Raw genomic sequence first — 24,030 nt, forward strand, 5'->3', positions numbered from 1 at the left:
CATAGCTTCAGGGTTGTCTACAACTGCTCTGTGTGCGGTAGCCCTGCTCTTTAGTTTAGCTCCAAACTCTGTTAATCCAGAGCTTTTGATTGGGGGTAGCAGCAAACCCTCCCCGTGGTGGTAAACTGGTCTCGAAACATAATCAAATCAACGCTAGCAAAGCAGTCTTAAAGCATATCCTCTGATTCTGGTGACCATTTCTCAACGGAGTAAATCGCAGGTACGTTTCAGCTTCAGCTTGTAAACAGGAAGCAAGAGTGTTGGGGAATAATCAGAATTGGTAACATAAGTAAGATGTTTTATTTTCATCATATGCTTATGAGTTATTTCTCATAAGAATGTATTTTGTTGTACTATAGTGGTGGCCATTGGCAGTTATCTGTTCTATGTCAGGACTAAGTTGTTTGGGCCGCAGAGAGGGGAGAGGTCAAGGTGTCATCATGTGTAAACATATCTTTTGCTCCACTGTGTCTGTGTGCCAGTCACTCCCTACTTTTCCCATCGGGGAGAGGAGGATGGCAGTGTCTGGAATCATTCTATGCTCCCGGTGAGCTTGTATCTAAATGACAATTTGATATATGCCTGTTAATATGGAGGATTGGTTTATGGTTCTGGGGTTTGAGTAAGGAGACAAAGCTGAAAGATTTATTATGTCTATGGGTCACTGATAAGTCGTCTTAACGCAGCCTTGAAATATAAAACGGACAGAGTCCAGGAGCCAAGATGATTTGGATGGACTACATCATTCCTGTAGAGCATTTTCAGTTTCCAAAAGCTGTCAAAGTAGACTATAAAAGCTAAAGTTGTCTAACGCCAGTAGCCTGCTGAATTTCACACAGCCGTGGATGAGAGATGTTACAGGGCCAAAATAATTGGCCGCATTTTAGAATCTTTCAGAGATCAGTTACTGAAGCATAGCTGATTGGTCAGACCAACGTTGGACAGTCCATTCCACAGGAGCTTCCTGTTTAAAGTTTCTGCCTAGAGGTGGGAGCAGAATGGAGGCGTGATCGGATTTACCGACCATCTCAGAAAAGGAGAGCTCATGATGCCTATGCTGCACAGGAGATGTGTAGATACCACTCCTCCATTCTACAAGTGTGATCAACACAGCCAGCTGCTAACCATACCATAACAGTATCTTTAGGCTAGTTACAGCACAGCAAGTTTCTATGAAGAAAATGTTTTAGATTTCAAACTTTTTCATGGTAATGGAGGTTACAATTTTAGAAACAGAAAATAAATGACAACTATGGGAAGCTGTAGGCTAGTTCTATTTTTTAATTAAATCATTGTAGTAACACATTAATTTGTAAGAAAACAAAAAGGCAGAGTATAAACATATCATATTGATCTGAATGATCGGATCAGGGTGCATCTCAAGAGTAATGGCTTCTCCATCTGCCCTGATAAGAACACAGCTGATGGCATCACGGTAGACAAGTACAGACTAAGAATTTCCTTTCATGAGAGGAAATGAGGAGGCCACAGACTATGGAGAAAGGCCCACTGTTACGGTCTGTGTGAATGCTACTGCAGCGTTGCAACCTAACAGCAAGGCAACCTAAAACTGCTATAATTTACACCCTCTCCTCCACACAAACACATGCCCTAACCCAACCAGGCAAAGTGGTGTTAGTATGTACAGTCTGATAATGTGGGTGTTACTCCACTATGCGCACAGTCTTCTCCTGCATCATCTCAGTCCTCCCAGAATACTGTTCTACTGGGGGTATGCTTCGATCACCATCGCATGGCCCTGAAACACACAGGTAAGATGACTTTTCTGTCCATTACATTGAATTAACTGGACGTGTTGGTGTAGCGTGTTACCTGTCCTCCCGCAGCACATGCAGCCACTAGTCCATACTGGCCCCCCTCCTTCAGCAGGCGGTGTGCTACCGTGGTTACCAGACGGCAGCCGGTGGCTCCAAACGGATGACCAAGAGACAGACTGCCCCCCCACAGGTTAAACTTCTCCATGGCAGGGGCCCCCACCTAAACAGGCACCAGAGTTAGGGGAAGGAGCATCTCTGGACAGACTAGACAGCAGAGTTAGGGGAAGGAACATCTCTGCTGGACAGACTAGACAGCAGAGTGGGAAGGAGCCTCTCTGGACAGCTCAGCAGAGTTATGGTAGAGCATCTCTGCTGGTAGACGCAGCAGAGTTATGGGGTTCATCTCTGCTGGACCAGACTAGACAGCAGAATGTATGGACATCATGACTGTAAGACTAGACAGCAGAGTTATGGAAAAGCATCTCTGCTGGAAATGACAGCAGATTATTATTATTGGATAGACTAGAGTTAGGGGAAGGAGCATCTCGGCTGGACAGACTAGACAGCAGAGTTATGGGAAGGAGCATCTCTGCTGGACAGACTAGACAGCAGAGTTATGGGAAGGAACATCTCTGCTGGACAGACTAGACAGCAGAGTTATGGGAAGGAGCTCTTTGTTCCAGTTATGATCTCTTAAAGACTCTGGAACTTTGGCAACTACACATCTTAACCCTCCCGCTTTGGGCTGAATGTGTCATCATGCAAAATTACTGTCTTACCTCAATTGGTTTCAAACTAAACTATTTTGTGACAAACTTCTTGAAAGCTGTGCAGCACAATTTTTCCTACATTTTCCCCATGTGAGCCTACCCCTTAGCAATTAGAGTTTCAGCCGATGAGCTTCAGCCGCCTGCCATTTGAGTGACAGCTAGCAAGATGAAAACACAGAGTTAGCAATGCCGTGCTGCACATATGTAGTACGTGATTATCAGGATGGCTTGGGCTTTTGAGTGCTACTTTCAGGACTATAAAGCAGATCTCCGGAAAGTCTAACACGCATGTACCCTGAACTTAAATTGAGCATTATTTGACCAATTACACAAGACTTTACCTGTGGGTTGACAGAGATTAGGAATGGGGAAAAACTCACTGTTTGTTGTAAACAGAACATGGATGAGGCAGAAACTCTGAAACCCACTATATTTCATACCTTGTAAACTCAGCAAAATAAGAAATGTCCTCTGTCAACTGCGTTTATTTTCAGCAATATTAACATGTTTAAATATTTGTATGAACATGACAAGATTCAACAACAGACAAACTGAACAAGTTCCACAGACTTGTGACGAACAGAAATGGAATAATGTTTCCCTGAACAAAGGGGGGTCAAAATCAAAAGTATCAGTCAGTATCTGGGGTGGCCACCAGCTGCATTAAGTACTGCAGTGCATCTCCTCCTCATGGACTGTGCCAGATTTGCCAGTTCTTGCTGTGAGATGTTACCCCACTCTTCCACCAAGGTTCCTGGACATTTCTGGGGGGAATGGCCCTAACCCTCACCCTCCGATCCAACAGGTCCAGACGTGCTCAATGGGATTGAGATCTGGGTTCTTTGCTGGCCATGGCAGAAAAATGACATTCCTGTCTTGCAGGAAATCACGCTCAGAACGAGCAGTATGGCTGGTGGCATTGTCATGCTGTAGGGTCATGTCAGGATGAGCCTGTAGGAAGGGTACCACGAGAGAGGAGGATGTCTTCCCTGTAACACACAGCGTTGAGATTGCAGGCAATGACAACAATCTCAGTCCAATGATGCTGTGACACACCGCCCCAGACCATGACAGACCCTCCACCTCGATCCCTCTCCAGAGTACAGGCCTCGGTGTAACGCTCATTCCTTCGACGATCAAAGCAAATCCGATCATCACCCCTGGTGAGACAAAACCGCGTCTGGTCAGTGAAGAGCACTTTTTGCCAGTCCTGTCTGGTCCAGCGACGGTGAGTTTGTGCCCATAGGCGACGTTGTTGCCGGTGAGGACCTGCCTTACAACAGGCCTACAAGCCCTCAGTCCAGCCTCTCAGCCTATTGTGGACAGTCTGAGCACTGATGGAGGGATTGTGTGTTCCTGGTGTAACTCGGGCAGTTGTTGTTGCTATCCTGTACCTGTCCCACAGGTGTGATGTTCGGACGTACCGATCCTGTGCAGGTGTTGTTACACTTGGTCTGCCACTGCGAGGATGATCAGCTGTCCATCCTGTCTTCCTGTAGCGCTGTCTTAGGCGTCTCACAGTACAGACATTGCAGTTTATTGCCCTGGTCACATCTGCAGTCCTCATACCTCCATGCAGCATGCCTAAGGCACGTTCACACAGAGGAGCAGGGATCCTGGTCATCTTTCTATGTGTTTTTCAGAGTCAGTAGAAAGGCCTATTTAGTGTCCTAAGGTTTCATAACTGTGACCTTAATTGCCTATGCACACATGACTGTAAGTCGCTTTGGATAAAAGCGTCTGCTAAATGGCATATATTATTATTATTATTATTACTGTCTGTAAGCTGTTAGTGTCTTAACGACTGTTCCACAGGTGCATGTTCATTGATTGTTTAATGTTAATTGAACAAGCATGGGAAACCGTGTTTAAACCCTTTACAATGAAGATCTGTAAAGTTATTTGGATTTCTACACATTATCTTTGAAAGACAGGGTCCTGAAAAAGGGATGTTTCTTTTTTTTGCTGAGTTTATATAGTTAATATTTTACCTTAGCCTTCCGTCCCATGTAGGTCTGTGCAAACCAGTCTGAATCCAACGCTTTCAGGTTAGCCATGATCTGGCCCTGTTAAAAAAACACAGTGGTGTTACTATAGATAAGAGGGGAAACATTGAGTTATAGAACAGAGCAGTGAACTCTTCCTCAATATCACAATCAGTACGTTGTCAAAACTAACCATCTAAATCCAATTTCATTGATCACACACCACGAATACAACTGACAGAAAAATGCTTAAACTTTTAGGTGCAAAGAGTTATATAAAATACACAAGAATGGAGCTACAGTTAAAGTCAGAAGTTTACATACACCTTAGCCAAATACATTTAAACTCAGTTTCACAATTCCTGACATTTAATCCTAGTAAAAATTCCCTGTCTTGGGTCAGTTAGGCTCACTACTTTATTTTAAGAATGTGAAATGTCAGAAAAATAGTAAGGAGAATTATTTATTTCAGCTTTTATTTCTTTCATCACATTCCCAGTGGTTCAGAAGTTTACATGCACTCAATTAGTATTTGGTAGCATTGCCTTTAAATTCTTTAAACTTGGGTCAAACATTTCAGGTAGCCTTTCACAAGCTTCCCACAATAAGTTGGGGGAATTTTGGCCCATTCCTCCTGACAGAGCTGGTGTAACTGAGTCAGGTTTGTAGGCCTCCTTGCTCGCACACGCTTTTTCAATTCTGCTAAAAAAAATATAAAAAAATCTATAGGATTGTCAGGGCTTTGTGATGGCCACTCCAATACCTTGACTTTGTTGTCCTTAAGCCATTTTGCCACAACTTTGGAAGTATGCTTGGGGTCATTGTCCATTTGGAAGACCCATTTGGAGACCAAGCTTTAACTGCCTGACTGATGTCTTAAGATGTTGCTTCAATATATCCACATAATTTTCCTCCTCATGCTGCCATCTATTTTGTGAAGTGCACCAGTCCCTCCTGCAGCAAAGCACCCCCACAACATGATGCTGCCAACCCTGTGCTTCACGGTTGGGATGGTGTTTTCCGGCTTGCAAGACTTCCCTTTTTCCCCCCAAACATAACGATGGTCATTATGGCCAAACAGTTCTATTTTTGGTTCATCAAACCAGAGAACATTTCTCCAAAAAGTACAATCTTTGTCCCCATGTGCAGTTGCAACCCGTAGTGGCTTTATGGCAGTTTGAGCAGTGACTTCTTCCTTGATGAGCTGCCTTTCAGGTTATGTCAATACAGGACTCGTTTTACTGTGAATATAGATACTTTTGTACATGTTTCCTCCAGCATCTTCAGAAGGTCCTTTGCCGTTGTTCTGGGATTAGTTTGCACTTTTCTCACCAAAGTACGTTAATTTCTAGAAGACAGAACGCATCTCCTTCCTGAGCGGTATGACAGTTGCGTGGACCCAGGTGTTTATACTTGCATACTATTGTTTGTACAGATGAACGTGGTACCTTCAGGTGTTTAGAAATTGCTCCCAGGGATGAACCAGACTTGTGAAGGTCTACAATTGTTTTTCTGAGGTCTTGGTTGATTTCCTTTGATTTTCCCATGATGTCAAGCAGAGGCACTGAGTTTGAAGGTAAGTCTTGAAATATATCCACAGGTACAACTCCAATTGACGTCAATTAGTCTACCAGAAGCTTCTAAAGCCATGACATCATTTTCTGGAATTTCCCAAACTGTTTAAAAGGCATAGTCAACTTAGTGTACGTAAACTTCTGACCCACTGGAATTGTGATAAAATTCACTGTAAAAAAATAGTTGGAAAAATGACTTGTGTCATGCACAAAGTAGATGTCCTAACAGACTTGCCAAAACTATAGTTTGTTAACAAGAAATTTGAGTGGTTGAAAAACGAGTTAATGACTCCAACATAAGTGTATGTAAACTTCCCGAATTCAACTGCATATACAGATCACTGTGGAGTCAAACGTTTCACCTTCAATTATTTATCATTTTCTAGAAAATAACAATGGAATCACGTAGTAACCAAAGTGTTCAATTCAAATATATTTTATATTTGAGATTCTTTAAAGTAGCCACCCTTTGCCTTGATGACAGCTTTGCAGACTCCTCATAATAAGGTATTTGAGGTAGATATGTACATGAAGGCAGGGTAAAGTGACTAGGCATCAGGATAGATGATAATAATAAGGTATTTGAGGTAGATATGTACATGAAGGCAGGGTAAAGTGACATCAGGATAGATAATAATAAGGTATTAGAGGTAGATATGTACATGAAGGCAGGGTAAAGTGACATCAGGATAGATAATAATAAGGTAGTTGAGGTAGATATGTACATGAAGGCAGGGTAAAGTGACATCAGGATAGATAATAATAAGGTATTAGAGGTAGATATGTACATGAAGGCAGGGTAGTGACTAGACATCAGGATAGATAATAATAAGGTATTAGAGGTAGATATGTACATGAAGGCAGGGTAAAGTGACTAGGCATCAGGATAGATAATAATAAGGTATTAGAGGTAGATATGTACATGAAGGCAGGGTAAAGTGACTAGGCATCAGGATAGATAATAATAAGGTATTAGAGGTAGATATGTACATGAAGGCAGGGTAAAGTGACATCAGGATAGATAATAATAAGGTATTAGAGGTAGATATGTACATGAAGGCAGGGTAAAGTGACATCAGGATAGATAATAATAAGGTAGGTGAGGTAGATATGTACATGAAGGCAGGGTAAAGTGACATCAGGATAGATAAGAGTCAAATAAAGAACAGCATATGATTAGTGTGAAAGTGTGTGTCAAATCAAATTGTACTGGTCACATTTTTTTTTTTTTTTACCTTTATTTAACCAGGCAGGTCAGTTAAGAACATATTCTTATTTTCAATGACGGCCTGGGAACAGTGGGTTAACTACCTGTTCAGGGGCAGAACGACAGATTTGTACCTTGTCAGCTCGGGGGTTTGAACTCGCAACTTTTCGGTTATTAGTCCAACGCTCTAACCACTAGGCTACGCTGCCGTGTGTATAGAAAGTAGTGTGTTTGTGAGTGTGTATATAAAGTGCAGTGTGTGGGTATAGGGTCAGTAGAGATAGTTTTAGTACCATTAAGATGTACTGGGCAAAATAAGCTGATCATGGACTTCAGGAAAAGGAGGGCCGAACAGGCACCCCATTAACAGACGGGACTGTAGTGGAGCGGGTCGAGAGTGAAGTTCCTTAGTGTCCACATCACCAACGAACTGTCATGGTCCACGACAACATATTTTCTCCCTCAGTAGACTGGAAAGATTTGGCATGGGTCCCCAGATCCTCAAATTTCTACAGCTGCACCATCGAGAGCATCCTGACCGGTTGCATCACCGCCTGGTATGGCAACTCTTGGCATCTGACCTTAAGGCGCTACAGAGGGCAGTACATCACTATGGTTGAGGTGCCTGCCATTCAGGACCGGTGCAGTTGCCATACCAAGGGGTGATGCAGCCAGTCAAGATGCTCTCGGTGGTGTAGCTGGAGGATCTGAGGGCCAAATCTTTAACCTCCTGAGGGAAAAGAGGCGCTGCCATGCCATCTTCATGACTAAGTTGGTGTGCGGGGACCATGTCAAGTCCTTAGTGATGTGGACACTGAGGAACTGGAAGGGTGTAGGACTTATACTGAGCTCCACAAAGGAGATACAACATGTAGAATACAGGACAGAGTAACTCACAGCAAAGGCCTCATGGAACTCGAAGACATCGATGTCGTCCATAGTCAACCCTGCACGTGCCAGAACTTTCGGGGTTCCATATGCTGGCCTGAAGAGGAGAAACAAACTCATGACCTACTCATTCTCCTCTAAGGTTATATAGACCAGAGCTACTATAGCTGGGTTAAAGGTTCAGGTCTACTGTATGTCCGGGTTACTCACCCAAGCAGCAGCTGGTCTTTGGGGTCCTGAGACACGAACACAAAGTCTCTGCAGAACACACACAGCAGATATACAACACACGACTACACTGCAGATACTTTTATGTAGTATAGTATAAGAGCACTAATACAGTATAACAGAGTACCTGAGGTAGGCTTTGGGCTTGTATCCCATGGCCAGGGCTTTCTCTTCTGACATGATGAGCACAGCTGATGCACCGTCGGTCTGAGGAACACAATTTCAACTCAAGTCATTTGAAGTGTCGAGTAACAGTGCTCTCCCTGTGTGTGTGTGTGTGTGTGTGTGTGTGTATCAGAAGGAACAGTTAGCAGCAGTAACAGTGCTCCCTCTCTGTGTGTGTGTGTGTGTGTGTGTGTGTGTGTGTGTGTGTGTGTGTGTGTGTGTGTGTGTGTGTGTGTGTGTGTGTGTGTGTGTGTGTGTGTGTGTGTGTGTGTGTGTGTGTACCAGAAAGGAAGAGTTAGCAGCAGTAACAGTGCCATGAGGTTTGATAAAGGCAGGTTTCAGTTTGGCCAGCTGTTCCATGGAAGATGGACGGATCCCGTTGTCCTTGGCGACCGTGTCACGACCTACACACACACACACACACCAATATTTGTGATCATCGCAGTCATAGAATGCTCTGTTTGATGCAGGGGTTGCCAAACGTTCTCACTTAGGTCTCCCCTTCCATCATTGGGAAACACCCCAACCCAATTTAGAAATTGTACCACGTGCATTTTAACAATTTGGTAACCACTGGCATGATGGACTAACTAACCCGCTGGTCACTGGACTAAAACTCGACTAACTAATCCTCTGGTCACTAGTCTCTCCAACACCCTAAAACCACCATGTGTCAACATGGTTACCTGGCACCTTGAAGCTGATGACGTCACTGAGGAGTCCTGCATCCTGAGCCTGTTTGGCTAGTGTGTGTGATCGTAGAGCGAACTCATCCTGCTCCAGCCGAGTCACTCCGAACGCCGCAGCAAGACGGTCTGCACTGTGACCCATCGTCTCTGCCGTGGAGAACTCTGCTACAGCAGGCAGCTAAACACACACATTATATAAAAACACTATACAGTGCCTTCAGGAAGTATTCAAATGCCTTGACTTTCCACTTTGTTAAGTTACAGCCTTAAATAAAAATAAAAAATAAAGTTTTTATTTAACTACAAAACTGAAATATCACATTTACATAAGTATTCAGACTCTTTAATTGGTACTTTTTTGAAGCACCTTTGGCAGTGATTACAGCCTCAAGTCTTCTTGGGTATGACGTTGCAAGCTTGGCACACCTGTATTTGGGGAATTTCTCCCATTCTTCTCTGCAGATCCTCTCAAGCTCTGTCAGGTTGGATGGGGAGCGTCGCTGCACAGCTATTTTCAGGTCTCTCCAGAGATGTTCGATTGGGTTCAACGCCGGGCTCTGGCTGGGCCACTCAAGGACATTCAGAGACTTGTCCCGAAGCCACTCCTGCATTGTCTTGGCTGTGTGCATAGGGTCGTTGTCCTGCTGGAAGGTGAACGTTCGCCCCAGTCTGAGGTCCTCTGGAGCAGGTTTTCATCATGGATCTCTGTACTTCGCTCCGTCCATCTTTCCCTCGATCCGGACTAGTCTCCCAGTCCCTGCCGCTGAAAAACATCCCCACAGCACGATGCTGCCACCACCATGCTTCACTCGTCTCCCAGTCCCTGAACAACATCCATACAGCATGATGCTGCCACCACCATGCTTCACTCGTCTCCCAGTCCCTGAACAACATCCATACAGCATGATGCTGCCACCACCATGCTTCACTCGTCTCCCAGTCACTGAACATCCATACAGCATGATGCTGCCACCACCATGCTTCACTCGTCTCCCAGTCCCTGAACAACATCCATACAGCATGATGCTGCCACCACCATGCTTCACTCGTCTCCCAGTCCCTGAACAACATCCATACAGCATGATGCTGCCACCACCATGCTTCACTCGTCTCCCAGTCCCTGAACAACATCCATACAGCATGATGCTGCCACCACCATGCTTCACCGTAGAGATGGTTCCTGGTTTCCTCCAGATGTGACACTTGGCATTCCAAGAGTTCAATCTTAGTTTCATCAGACCAGAGAATATTGGTCTTCATGATCCAAGCAGGCTGTCATGTTCCTTTTACTGAGGAGTGGCTTCCGTCTGGCCACTCTACCATAAAGGCCTGATTGGTGGATTGCTGCAGAGATTGTGGTCCTTCTGGAAGGTTCTCCCATCTCTACAGAGGAACTCTAGATCTCTGTCAGAGTGACCATCGGGTTCTTGGTCACCTCCCTGAGCCTTGGTAATTCCAAACTTCTTCCATTAAAGAATGGAGGCCACTGTTCTTGGGGAACTTCAACGCAGCAGACATTTTTTGTACCCTTCCCATATCTGTGCCTCGACACAACCCTGTCGTGGAGCTCTACGGACAATTCCGTCGACCTAACGGCTTGGTTTTTGCTCGGATATTCACTGTCAACTGGGAGACCTTACATAGACAGGTGTGTGCTTTTCCAAATCAGTTGAATTTACCACAGGTGGACTCCAATCAAGTTATCGAAATATCTCAAGGATGATCAATGGAAACAGAAAGCAGTGGAGCTCGAGTCTCATAGCAAACAGGCTGAGTACTGACATTAAGGATCTGTTTTTAATAGATTTACTGAAATATCTAAACCTGTTCACGCCTTGTCATTATGGGGTATTGTGTTGTCATTATGGGGTATTGTGTTGTCATTATGGGGTATTGTGTTGTCATTATGGGGTATTGTGTTGTCATTATGGGGTATTGTGTTGTCATTATGGGGTATTGTGTTGTCATTATGGGGTATTGTGTTGTCATTATGGGGTATTGTGTTGTCATTATGGGGTATTGTGTATAGATCGCTGAGGATTTTTATTTATTTCATCAATATTAGAATAAGGCTTTAAAGTAACAAAATGTGAAGAAAGTCAAGGGGGCTGAATACTTTCCAAAGGCACTGTATAAAACCCACATACGACAATCACAAATTAATTTCCTGAAATTATAAACACACGTGATCTACATAACACACACCTCAGGTGTGAGATGAGCCATCCTGATAGAACCTATAAGGCTGAGGCGTTGTCCGAGGGTCTTCGCTCTGTTCAGAGCCAACATGGTCTTCCTCATCTTCCTGCTGTGACGAATAGGAACGTCCGACATAAACTCCACCCCTCCAGCTACTATGGTATCACACTGGCCTGCTGTGATCAGCCCCACACCTACAACACACACACACACAGTTACTATAGTATCACACTGGCCTGCTGTGATCAGCCCCACACCTACAACACACACACACACACACAGTTACTATAGTATCACACTGGCCTGCTGTGATCAGCCCCACACCTACAACACACACACACACACAGTTACTATAGTATCACACTGGCCTGCTGTGATCAGCCCCACACCTACAACACACACACACACACAGTTACTATAGTATCACACTGGCCTGCTGTGATCAGCCCCACACCTACAACACACACAGTTACTATAGTATCACACTGGCCTGCTGTGATCAGCCACACAACACACAAGTCACACACACACCGGTACCTGTGGCCATCATCACTTTGAGCCACTGTACCAGCTGTCTTCTGCCGGGGGATTAGGTGATCCTCCAGCTGCCTCTCCCTGTTCTAATCAATCAACTGCCTGGAACACTGCCCCCCCCCCCTCCACTGGGCCGTGCTGTCTGGATCAGAGCTCTGTCCTTCTGGCCTGCACACAGCCTGAACCACCACTCTCTGGACCAGAGCTCTGTCCTTCTGGCCTGCACACAGCCCGACCCACCACTCTCTGGATCAGATATTCTTCACATCAACAACTTATGAATCACTACAAAACTTATTGTATGACCTCTTATACTCTATATTATGCCCAGCCTTTGGAACTTTGGTTTTCCTAGATATAGCTAATACACTGCTCAAAAAAATAAAGGGAACACAAACAACACAATGTAACTCCAAGTCAATCACACTTCTGTGAAATCAAACTGTCCACTTAGGAAGCAACACTGATTGACAATACATTTCACATGCTGTTGTGCAAATGGAATAGACAACAGGTGGAAATAGGCAATTAGCAAGACACCCCCAATAAAGGAGTGGTTCTGCAGGTGGTGACCACAGACCACTTCTCAGTTCCTATGCTTCCTGGCTGATGTTTGTCACTTTTGAATGCTGGTGGTGCTTTCACTCTAGTGGTAGCATGAGACGGAGTCTACAACCCACACAAGTGGCTCAGGTAGTGCAGCTCATCCAGGATGGCACATCAATGCGAGCTGTGGCAAGAAGGTTTGCTGTGTCTGTCAGCATAGTATCCAGAGCATGGAGGCGCTACCAGGTGACAGGCCAGTACATCAGGAGACGTGGAGGAGGCCGTAGGAGGGCAACAACCCAGCAGCAGGACCGCTACCTCCGCCTTTGTGCAAGGAGGAGCAGGAGGAGCACTGCCAGAGCCCTGCAAAATGACCTCCAGCAGGCCACAAATGTGCATGTGTCTGCTCAAATGGTCAGAAACAGACTCCATGAGGGTGGTATGAGGGCCCGACGTCCACAAGTGGGGGTTGTGCTTACAGCCCAACACCGTGCAGGATGTTTGGCATTTTCCAGAGAACACCAAGATTGGCAAATTCTCCACTGGCGCCCTGTGCTCTTCACAGGTGAAAGCAGGTTCACACTGAGCACATGTGACAGACGTGACAGAGTCTGGAGACGCCGTGGAGAACGTTCTGCTGCCTGCAACATCCTCCAGCATGACCGGTTTGGCGGTGGGTCAGTCATGGTGTGGGGTGGCATTTCTTTGGGGGGGGCCGCACAGCCCGCCATGTGCTTGCCAGAGGTAGCCTGACTGCCATTAGGTACCTCAGACCCCTTGTGACACCATATGCTGGTGCGGTTGGCCCTGGATTCCTCCTAATGCAAGACAATGCTAGACCTCATGTGGCTAGAGTGTGTCAGCAGTTCCTGCAAGAGGAAGGCATAGATGCTATGGACTGGCCCGTCCGTTCCCCAGACCTGAATCCAATTGAGCACATCATGTCTCGCTCCATCCACCAACGCCACATTGCACCACAGACTGTCCAGGAGTTGGCGGATGTTTTAGTCCAGGTCTGGGAGGAGATCCCTCAGGAGACCATCCTCATCAGGAGCATGCCCAGGCGTTGTAGGGAGGTCATACAGGCACGTGGAGGCCACACACACTACTGAGCCTCATTTTGACTTGTTTTAAAAACATCAAAGTTGGATCAGCCTGTAGTGTGGTTTTCCACTATAATTTTGAGTGCGACTCCAAATCCAGACCTCCATGGGTTGATAAATTTGATTTCCACTGATCATTTTTGCGTGATTGTTGTCATCAGCACATTCAACTATGTAAAGAAAAAAATATTTTATAAGAATATTTCATTCATTCAGATCTAGGTGTTATTTTAGTGTTCCCTTTATTTTTTTGAGCAGTGTATATATAAAAATACACCTTATGGAACAGCAGGTACTGAAGCAACAAACAGACACACAGATCTTGTGTTGTAGATATGTGGTAGTAGAGAAGATGCTGAGGGAACAATGTACTGTGAAATCTGATATGAATGTATTATAATGTACATCTGAATGTTGCTGGACCCCAGAAAGAGGAGCTGCTGCCTTGGTAGGAACTAATGGGGATCCATAATAAACCCCAGGAAGAGTAGCTGCTGCCTTGACAGGAACTAATGGGGATCCATAATAAACCCCAGGAAGAGTAGCTGCTGCCTTGGTAGGAACTAATGGGGATCCATAATAAACCCCAGGAAGAGTAGCTGCTGCCTTGACAGGAACTAATGGGGATCCATAATAAACCCCAGGAAGAGTAGCTGCTGCCTTGACAGGAACTAATGGGGATCCATAATAAACCCCAGGAAGAGTAGCTGCTGCCTTGGCAGGAACTAATGGGGATCCATAATAAACCCCAGGAAGAGTAGCTGCTGCCTTGGCAGGAACTAATGGGGATCCATAATAAACCCCAGGAAGAGTAGCTGCTGCCTTGGCAGGAACTAATGGGGATCCATAATAAACCCCAGGAAGAGTAGCTGCTGCCTTGGCAGGAACTAATGGGGATCCATAATAAACCCCAGTAAGAGTAGCTGCTGCCTTGACAGGAACTAATGGGGATCCATAATAAACCCCAGGAAGAGTAGCTGCTGCCTTGGCAGGAACTAATGGGGATCCATAATAAATACAAAAATCACAGACCGGTACATGTGGCCATAATTACAGACCTGTTGTCATAGCGACGTTGGAGGAGATGCAGGCCATGGTGACGGTGTGAGATGGGATCTTATCAGAGAAACCTGCTCCCAACGAAGCCTGGAAAACACATTATACACTCAGACACTCGGCATACGTGTGACAGGGAAGGGGGTGGTGTGTGTGTGTGTGTGTACCTCTCTAGCCACGTTGCTGGTCTTCACCTCCTGGATGACGGTTCCATAGATGATGTAATCTACTGCATCTTTAGGGAGACTGGTTTTATGCAGCAAACCCCTACACAGACACCAGTGGGAGATCCCCATTAGCGACAGCTCCTCTTACCGGGTTTCCAACGACTAACAGGAAAAACATTACAAAACGACTTCACGTCCATTTGGTTTTAGTTTTTATGTTAAGCATCTATGAATTACACATGTCAGTACATACACAGAACAAGCAGGTCACATGGAGAGGCGTTGTGAGATGATGTGTATTAAACAGAGATGACTTACTGTAGAGCTGCTCTGGCAAGGTCATGGGGCATCAGATCAGCATATCTGGAAACACATACATTTTGAACACAGACACCTTTTCAACCCCTCCCACCCCAACCAAACCTATGCCCCCAGCCTTACGTGGTTCCTGAGAGAAGGAACGGTGTTCTGACTCCTTCCACCAGAACTATGTTCTTCACTCCAGGTTTGGCCAATGTCTTCTTACTCTTAGTCTGGACTGGACACACAGACAAAGAATATATAGTAGACTGTGTGTGCAGTCACGAACGCAGGGCGCTCAAATAGTGTGTGTGTAGACTTACCCTGGGCATGGAGCTGGACAGATGTACTGAGGGAGCGGGTCGCTGTAGAGAAAACAGAGTGAGTGACAAGGGCTGACCCCGTTTCATTTATCACATGTTTAATATGTCTTACACACTTTATTCTGATATTGTTATTTGGTATCACGTGTTTGTTTTTCCTTAACCTCCAACCCCTTTCCATGTGTGGAACGGATGTGGGTGGGGCTAGGTCTACATAAGGGTGCTAATTTAACTCAAAAGCTCTGACGAAGGCCGTGAGGGCGATACGTAAAGCCCTGAGGAAGACCGTGAGGCCGATACGTAAAGCCCTGAGGAAGGCCGTGAGGCCGATAAAGGCCGTGAGGCCGCCCCTGAGGAAGGCCGTGAGGCCGATACGTAAAGCCCTGAGGAAGGCCGTGAGGGCGATACGTAAAGCCCTGAGGAAGGCCGTGAGGCCGATACGTAAAGCCCTGAGGAAGGCCGTGAGGCCGATACGTAAAGCCCTGAGGAAGGCCGTGAGGGCGATGAAAGCCCTGAGGAAGGCCGTGAGGCCGATGTAAAGCCCTGAGGAAGGCCGTGAGGCCGATACGTAAAGCCCTGAGGAAGGCCGTGAGGGCGATACGTAAAGCCCTGAGGAAGGCCGTGAGGCCGATACGTAAAGCCCTGAGGAAGGCCGTGAGGCCGATAAAGCCCTGAGGAAGGCCGTGAGGCCGATACGTAAAGCCCTGAGGAAGGCCGTGAGGCCGATACGTAAAGCCCTGAGGAAGGCCGTGAGGCCGATACGTAAAGCCCTGAGGAAGGCCGTGAGGCCGATACGTAAAGCCCTGAGGAAGGCCGTGAGGCCGATACGTAAAGCCCTGAGGAAGGCCGTGAGGCCGATACGTAAAGCCCTTGAGGAAGGCCGTGAGGCCGATACGTAAGCTTATTAAAGATCAGTGGTAGTATCAAGAGCAGTGTGCAGTTTCCTTTTTCCTTCATCTTGTTCAACTGTTACCATGCACCTGCAAAAAAGATTGCTCAGATGTGCAAGTGCCTTTAGATTGAAAAAAACTCTAGTGGTGGTGAATTAAGTCATTTTTACAGCAAGTTAAACAAAGTCTGTTTTAACATCCGTTGAGAATGACAATAGTTCCTCAACGTAGCCCATTAGAAACATCTTTCCAGCTCTCACCCGGTGGAAATAACAGGCTTAACCGATTCCTTCTTATCCAAATAACGTACAGCTGTGTCTGTCCAGAGAGAAACTGGGGGCAGAATATTTGATACAATGTTGCTAGTGCACTAGCACAAGCTTTGGGCACAAGTTAGTTGTGCTTTGTCTCAAGTTCCTTGCAGACAGGCCATGCATAGCCAATGTGATTTATAAGATATTTATCAGGATATTTTCAACCTGCAATGTGTTTGTGTAGGCTATTTTTACATAGTTGGCTTTCAGATTATAATTTTAGATAGAATCTTGATTAACCACATGCCATTGACTTTCAGATATGAAGACAAATTAAACGGTTCCATGAAAACCTTAAAATGGCAGAAATGGTACGATAACATGGCACTTCTAATGGAAAAGGTTGCCGACCGCTGGTGTAGAAGGCCAGCAGCAATGGGGGGGTCAGGTTCTCTTCTGGTTAGGCTAGATGTCTGGCTGTCCCTTTAGTAGTGGTTCTTAAAAGTTATCACAGTGCTTAAAGCATCAGACAAGTTCAGCAGCTTCATCTAGTATCTATTTTTATTTTTTTATTTCACCTTTATTTAACCAGGTAGGCTAATTGAGAACAGGTTCTCATTTGCAACTGCGACCTGGCCAAGATAAAGCATAGGGTTGAACATGTTGACCAATGGATTGGTCAAGAGAACAGATTACACTCTGTGGACAAGACTTATTTTCACCCCAGTAAAACAGAGTTTGGTACAAAGACAGCATGATCTCATCTCACATTCCTAGTCAACACAGTTGTGTGTGTTTAAGGGTTTCCATTAACCGGTAATAGCCGGCTTTTGGCCCATAAACAAAATGTTTTTAAAAAGTTGGGGGGAGTCGGTCAAATTGTCCCGGAAAAATGTAAATAACAGTCGATGTAAATACAATTGCCTTGTCATACTTATTGGTCTACAGGTTCATTTGCGATATGAAATTGCAGTATGTGTATTTTCTTTAGTCATCATGCATCTTATTTATCACAGCAAATGTACAGAGCCTAGCAGTGGAATAATACCACATTCTGGATGGTGATGGAGTGAAACATTAACACTAGAACCGCCAAGACAGTCAATCTGCTATCCACATATGGGACAGCAGTTGAGAAGGTGAAAAGCTTTAAGTTCCTCGGCGTACACATCACTGACAATCTGAAATGGTCCACCCACAAAGACCTTAGGACGTTGAAGAAATTCGGCTTGGCCCCGAAGACCCTCAAACTTTTACGGATGCACCATTGAGAGCATCCTGTATCACCGCCTGATATGGCAAGTGCACCATCTGCAACCGCAGGGCTCTCCAGAGCGTGGTGCAGTCAGCCCAATGCATCGCCAGGAACACACTGCCTGTCCTTCAGGACATGAAGGTCAGACTCCACTCTGCAGCACATCAATCGGCAGGTTGAACATGGTGAGATTGTAGACTCCTAAATTGATAGCTGTAAAATTGCTTAACTGCACTAACTAGCTACTTCACATGCTGATATTTACTTTAGTATTATTGTGTGTAGCTACACTGGCTACCTAGCCTGCCCATACAGAGCATTGTGGGTTAGTAGTAGACTTGAGCTGAAAACGATTTCCACAACAATTTTCACGTTGCTACCAACCTTACAACACTGAACATGTAAAAAGTGTTGGTCCCATGTTTCATGAGCTGAAACAAAAAAAAAATCCTATTATTTTTTCCCATTTGCACAAAATGCTTATTTCTCTCAAATTTTGCACACAAATTTGTTTACATCCCTGTTAGAGAGGATTTCTCCTTTGAAAAGATAATCCATCCACCTGACAAGTGTGGCATATCAAGAATCTGATTAAATTGCATTATCATTACACAGGTGCAACTTGTGCTGGGGAAATAAAAGGCAACTTTAAAGTGTGCAGTTCTCACAACACAATGACACAAATGTCTCAAGTTGAGAGAGCATGCAATAGGTATGCTGACTGAAGGAAAATCCACCAGAGCTGTTGCCAGAAAATTTAATGTTAATATCTCTCCCATAAGCCTCCTCCAACGTTGTTTCAGAGAACTTGGCAGTACGTCAAACCGGCTTCACAACAACTTCAGCTCAGGACCTCCTTCACCTGGATCATCTGGGGGGGGGGGGGGCTGTGGAGCATTTCTGTCTGTAATAAAGCCCTTTGTGTGGAATAACTCATTCTGATTGTCTGGGCCAGTGGGTGGGCCGATTTAATTTATTATTATGTAAATCAGTAAATTCATTAAACTTATTGCAGTTACATGTGTCAGTATATAATGCAAAATGAAACATTTGTTCACAAAAAAAATTGTTCTCAGTGTTGTGTAACACTGTAAATTATAGGAATTTATGGTTTTGGGTGGATTTTTCCTTTACATTTAGGCATCTTTTACTTTCAGTTTTGTACTCTAGCTTCAAACAATATTTTTGGTTATGTAAAATATATTTCACAACAGTTTAAATGGTACAATGATTCCCTACACTATACTTGCTTGATTTGTCATAAACTGAAATTAGGCAAACATATACAATTTTAGTAACCAGGATATGGCAGCACGTTTTCTACACAGTGCATATTTAACAACCCACTCTAGCTGTTGCATCGTTATTCCCCCTCTTTAAAAATGTTTAACAAAGATTTAACCTGTCAAATATGGACATGCGTGCAAGAGGTGTGCTGTTTAGAATGATGTTTTCCCTAAAGCATATGGGTCCGGCAAATGTCTGATCAATTCAAATGCCGCCGGCCACTTGTCCAAAACCCTGTTTGGTGTGTGTGTGTGTGTGTGTGTGTGTGTCTCACCATACTGTACAGCCCAGGCAGGGTTGACTGGAGGACAGCACCGTAGAGAGTTCATCAACATGGACGCCATTTTATCTGTCAACACAAACAATGTGGTCCATATCAATAGAGTAGGAAGTGCAGTAATACAGTAGTTTTGCCCTACAGGCTGTAGGCTCCAGCCATGAACACAATGATTTGAAAATAACCTGAATGTGACGCAGTAGCCCCTCCACAGAGACTGGCGCATGTTGCGGTTAAAGCTACTTCGTAGCTGTAGTTTCGATAATGTGTTGAGTTACTGTGTGTTGTATATATGGAGATGATGACAGAGATAACCACTGAGGTATAGGATTTAACCTACTACACTTTACAACCAGCCCCACCCCTCAACCCAGCGGTGACCCTTCACCCAGATCCCCTTCCAGAGAATGACAAGGGCAGAGTGACGAGACACTGTCTAACCCTGTACACTAGCGGGACTTCATTAATTCACAGACATTGTTAGTAGCTGTAGTTAAATGTATCCCAATGTTGCATTAAATGTGTTTTAATGCAATTAACGCTCTTTACCTTATATCTGTCTCCCGGATAAGCTCTCCTGTCGGTGTGTCTCTCCGGCGTCTGTGTCCTGAATCAGATGCGGACTATCAAACCGCCTGTGTTCTCAGGACCCGTAAAGGGGTTTGGTGGTCCTAAGAGATGCCCAATTTAAAAAGTAAAAAAAAACTCATGAGGTATGAAACCTATTTTTACCTTTCACTGGAGATAATATCGTCAAAATCTAACTACAGATTTATAAAAAATGTTTTTACTTGTGACTAATTCAACGATGAATATATGAAAACATTTCTTAACGGCGATCTTTCGTCTCTTCTCTGAGTGTAAACGGGTCCTTCTGAAGCCACAGATCGAACAACGAGCCAGATATTTCAACAGATGTAAAAAATATTGAGCATCCGGATGGAGTTTACACTCACTACCAAATATGGTGATGAAAGGAAGCCCAGTGGCGAAGGTGGAGCCAGATGGATTAAGGCCTACAATCTGCACATTTTCTCATCAATGGCACATCTTTATCTCCATACAGTTCTCTGACCCCCCCCCCCAAAAAAAAAATTAACAGAGTAGACTGCGTTTTAGAATCTGTAACAAATAGGTTGAATTGCGTTTGGTAGACTTTACCCATTGCAAAATTGGAGTGCTAGGGTGAATTGCAGTGGTAGAAAAAGTACCCAATTGTCATACTACAGTAAAAATAAAGATACCTTAATAGAAAATGAGTCAAGTAAAAGTCACCCAGTATAATATTGCTTGAGGAAAAGTCAAAGTATTTGGCTTTAAATATACGTAAGTATCAAAAGTCAATGTAAAAGTATAAATCATTGCAAAGTCCAAAGTCCTATACATTTGAAGTCAGAAGTTTACATACACCTCAGCCAAATACATTTAAACTCAGTTTTTCACAATTCCTGACATTTAATTCCCTGTCTTAGGTCAGTTGGATCACCACTTTATTTTAAGAATGTGAAATGTCAGAATAATAGTAGAGAGAATTATTGATTTAAACTTTTATTTCTTAAGTTACATTCCCAGTGGGTCAGAAGTTTACATGAATTCAATTAGTATATGGTAGCATTGCCTTTAAATTGTTTAAGTTGGGCCAAATATTTCCACAATAAATTGGGTGAATTTTGGCCCATTCCTCCTGACAGAGCTGGTGTAATTTTTATTTTACCTTTATTTAGCTAGGCAAGTCAGTTAAGAACAAATTCTTATTTCAATGACGGCCTAGGAACAGTGGGTTAACTGCCTGTTCAGGGGCAGAACGACAGATTTGTACTTTGTCAGCTCGGGGATTCGAGCTTGCACCCTTTCAGTTACAAGTCCAGTGCTCTAACCAATAGGCTACCCGTAGGCCTCCTTGCTCGCACACGCTTTTTCAGTTCTGCCCACACATTTTCTATAGGATTGAGGTCAGGGCTTTGTGATGGCCACTCCAGTACCTTGACTGTGTTGTCCTTTAGCCATTTTGCCACAACTTTGGAAGTATGCTTGGGGTCATTGTCCATTTGGAAGATCCATTTGCGCCCAAGCTTTAACTTCCTGACTGATGTCTTGAGATGTTGATTCAATGTATACACGTAATTTCCCTGCCTCATGATGCCATCTATTTTGTGAAGTGGACCAGTCCCTCCTGCAGCAAAGCACCCCCACAACATGATGCTGCCACCCCCGTGCTTCACGGTTGGGATGGTGTTCTTCGGCTTGCAAGTCTCCCCCTTTTTCCTCCAAACATAACGATGGTCATTATGGCCAAACAGTTCTATTTTTGTTCCATCAGACCAGAGGACATTTCTACAAAATGTACAATCTATGTCCCCATGTGCAGTTGCAAACCGTAGTCTGGCTTTTTCATGGCGCTTTTGAGTCAGTGGCTTCTTCCTTGATGAGCTGCCTTTCAGGTTATGTTGATATGGGACTCGTTTTACTGTGGATATAGATACTTTTGTACCTGTTTCCTCCAGCATCTTCACAAGGTCCTCTGCTGTTGTTCTGGTATTGATTTGCACTTTTCACACCAAAGTAAGTTCATCTCTAGAAGACAGAACGCATCTCCTTCCTGAGCGGTATGACAGTTGCGTGGACCCATGGTGTTTATACTTGCATACTATTGTTTGTACAGATGAACTTGGTACCTTCAGGTGTTTGGAAATTGCTCCAGGGATGAACCAGACTTGTGGAGGTCTACAATTGGCTGATTTCTTTTTATGTTCCCATGATGTCAAGCAAAGAGGCATTGAGTTTGAAGGTAGGTCTTGAAATACATCCACAGGTACCCCTCCAAATGATGTGTATTAACCTTTCTGGAAATGTCCAAGCTTTTTAAAGGCACAGTCAACTTCGTGTCTGTAACTTCTGACCCACTGGAATTGTGATACTGCTAGCTAGCCTGCTAGCCCCCGAATAGCAACACTGCAGAAACTATTACACTCAACGGAACGACTTGATTAGTGTAGTGTCAACAACGCACCCACTGCCAGCTGGCCTACTTCAGCAGTACTGTATCATTTTAATCATTTTAGTCAATAAGATTCTTGCTACGTAGCTTAACTTTCTGAACATTCGAGACGTGTAGTCCACTTGTCATTCCAATCTCCTTTGCATTAGCGTAGCCTCTTCTGTAGCCTGTCAACTATGTGTCTGTTTATCCCTGTTCTCTCCTCTCTGCACAGACCATACAAACGCTCCACACCCGCGTGGCCGCGGCCACCCTACTCTGGTGGTCCCAGCGCGCACGACCCACGTGGAGTTCCAGGTCTCCGGTAGCCTCTGGAACTGCCAATCTGCGGTCAACAAGGCAGAGTTCATCTCAGCCTATGCCTCCCTCCAGTCCCTCGACTTCTTGGCACTGACGGAAACATGGATCACCACAGACAACACTGCTACTCCTACTGCTCTCTCTTCGTCCGCCCACGTGTTCTCGCACACCCCGAGAGCGTCTGGTCAGCGGGTGGTGGCACCGGGATCCTCATCTCTCCCAAGTGGTCATTCTCTCTTTTCTCCCCTTACCCATCTGTCTATCGCCTCCTTTGAATTCCATGCTGTCACAGTTACTAGCCCTTTCAAGCTTAACATCCTTATCATTTATCGCCCTCCAGGTTCCCTCGGAGAGTTCATCAATGAGCTTGATGCCTTGATAAGCTCCTTTCCTGAGGACGGCTCACCTCTCACAGTTCTGGGCGACTTTAACCTCCCCACGTCTACCTTTGACTCTTTCCTCTCTGCCTCCTTCTTTCCACTCCTCTCCTCTTTTGACCTCACCCTCTCACCTTCCCCCCTACTCACAAGGCAGGCAATACGCTCGACCTCATCTTTACTAGATGCTGTTCTTCCACTAACCTCACTGCAACTCCCCTCCAAGTCTCCGACCACTGCCTTGTATCCTTTTCCCTCTCGCTCTCATCCAACACCTCCCACACTGCCCCTACTCGGATGGTATCGCGCCGTCCCAACCTTCGCTCTCTCTCCCCCCTACTCTCTCCTCTTCCATCCTATCATCTCTTCCCTCCGCTCAAACCTTCTCCCACCTATCTCCTGATTCTGCCTCCTCAACCCTCCTCTCCTCCCTCTCTGCATCCCTTGACTCTCTATGTCCCCTATCCTCCAGGCCGGCTCGGTCCTCCCCTCCCGCTCCGTGGCTCGATGACTCATTGCGAGCTCACAGAACAGGGCTCCGGGCAGCCGAGCGGAAATGGAGGAAAACTCGCCTCCCCTGCGGACCTGGCATCCTTTCACTCCCTCCTCTCTACATTTTCCTCCTCTGTCTCTGCTGCTAAAGCCACTTTCTACCACGCTAAATTCCAAGCATCTGCCTCTAACCCTAGGAAGCTCTTTGCCACCTTCTCCTCCCTCCTGAATCCTCCGCCCCTCCCCCTCCTCCCTCTCTGCAGATGACTTCGTCAACCATTTTGAAAAGAAGGTCGACGACATCCGATCCTCGTTTGCTAAGTCAAACGACACCGCTGGTTCTGCTCACACTGCCCTACCCTGTGCTCTGACCTCTTTCTCCCCTCTC

At 45.1% G+C, this 24,030-nt stretch overlaps 1 protein-coding gene across 1 annotated transcript; it reads right to left on the minus strand.

The window, feature by feature from the left end:
- Positions 1-1,266: 1,266 nt before the first annotated feature.
- On the minus strand, positions 1,267-20,147 carry hadhb (hydroxyacyl-CoA dehydrogenase trifunctional multienzyme complex subunit beta). Its single transcript, XM_046299143.1, has 16 exons — positions 20,025-20,147; positions 19,473-19,547; positions 15,513-15,554; positions 15,331-15,427; positions 15,208-15,252; positions 14,890-14,989; positions 14,725-14,812; positions 11,490-11,677; positions 9,282-9,462; positions 8,878-8,999; positions 8,558-8,637; positions 8,413-8,460; positions 8,212-8,299; positions 4,540-4,614; positions 1,834-1,998; positions 1,267-1,759 (listed from the first exon to the last, which is right to left on the minus strand). The coding sequence occupies exons 2-16, from the start codon at positions 19,540-19,542 to the stop codon at positions 1,724-1,726; spliced, it is 1,425 nt and encodes a 474-aa protein (XP_046155099.1). The 5' UTR covers positions 19,543-19,547; positions 20,025-20,147; the 3' UTR covers positions 1,267-1,723.
- Between the last annotated feature and the right edge of the window lie 3,883 nt (positions 20,148-24,030).

Source organism: Oncorhynchus gorbuscha, linkage group LG14 (genome assembly GCF_021184085.1).
Source record: "Oncorhynchus gorbuscha isolate QuinsamMale2020 ecotype Even-year linkage group LG14, OgorEven_v1.0, whole genome shotgun sequence".
NCBI classification, from domain to species: domain Eukaryota; kingdom Metazoa; phylum Chordata; class Actinopteri; order Salmoniformes; family Salmonidae; genus Oncorhynchus; species Oncorhynchus gorbuscha.

Coding starts and splice junctions, on each gene's coding strand:
- hadhb (XM_046299143.1), bottom strand. CDS start 19,542: ATGGCGTCCATGTTGATGAACTCTCTACGGTGCTGTCCTCCAGTCAAC. Junction 15,555..19,472: donor TGCCTGGGCTGTACAGTATG/GTGAGACACACA, acceptor TTTTCTCTACAG/CGACCCGCTCCCTCAGTACA. Junction 1,999..4,539: donor ACATGGGACGGAAGGCTAAG/GTAAAATATTAA, acceptor GTGCCTGTTTAG/GTGGGGGCCCCTGCCATGGA.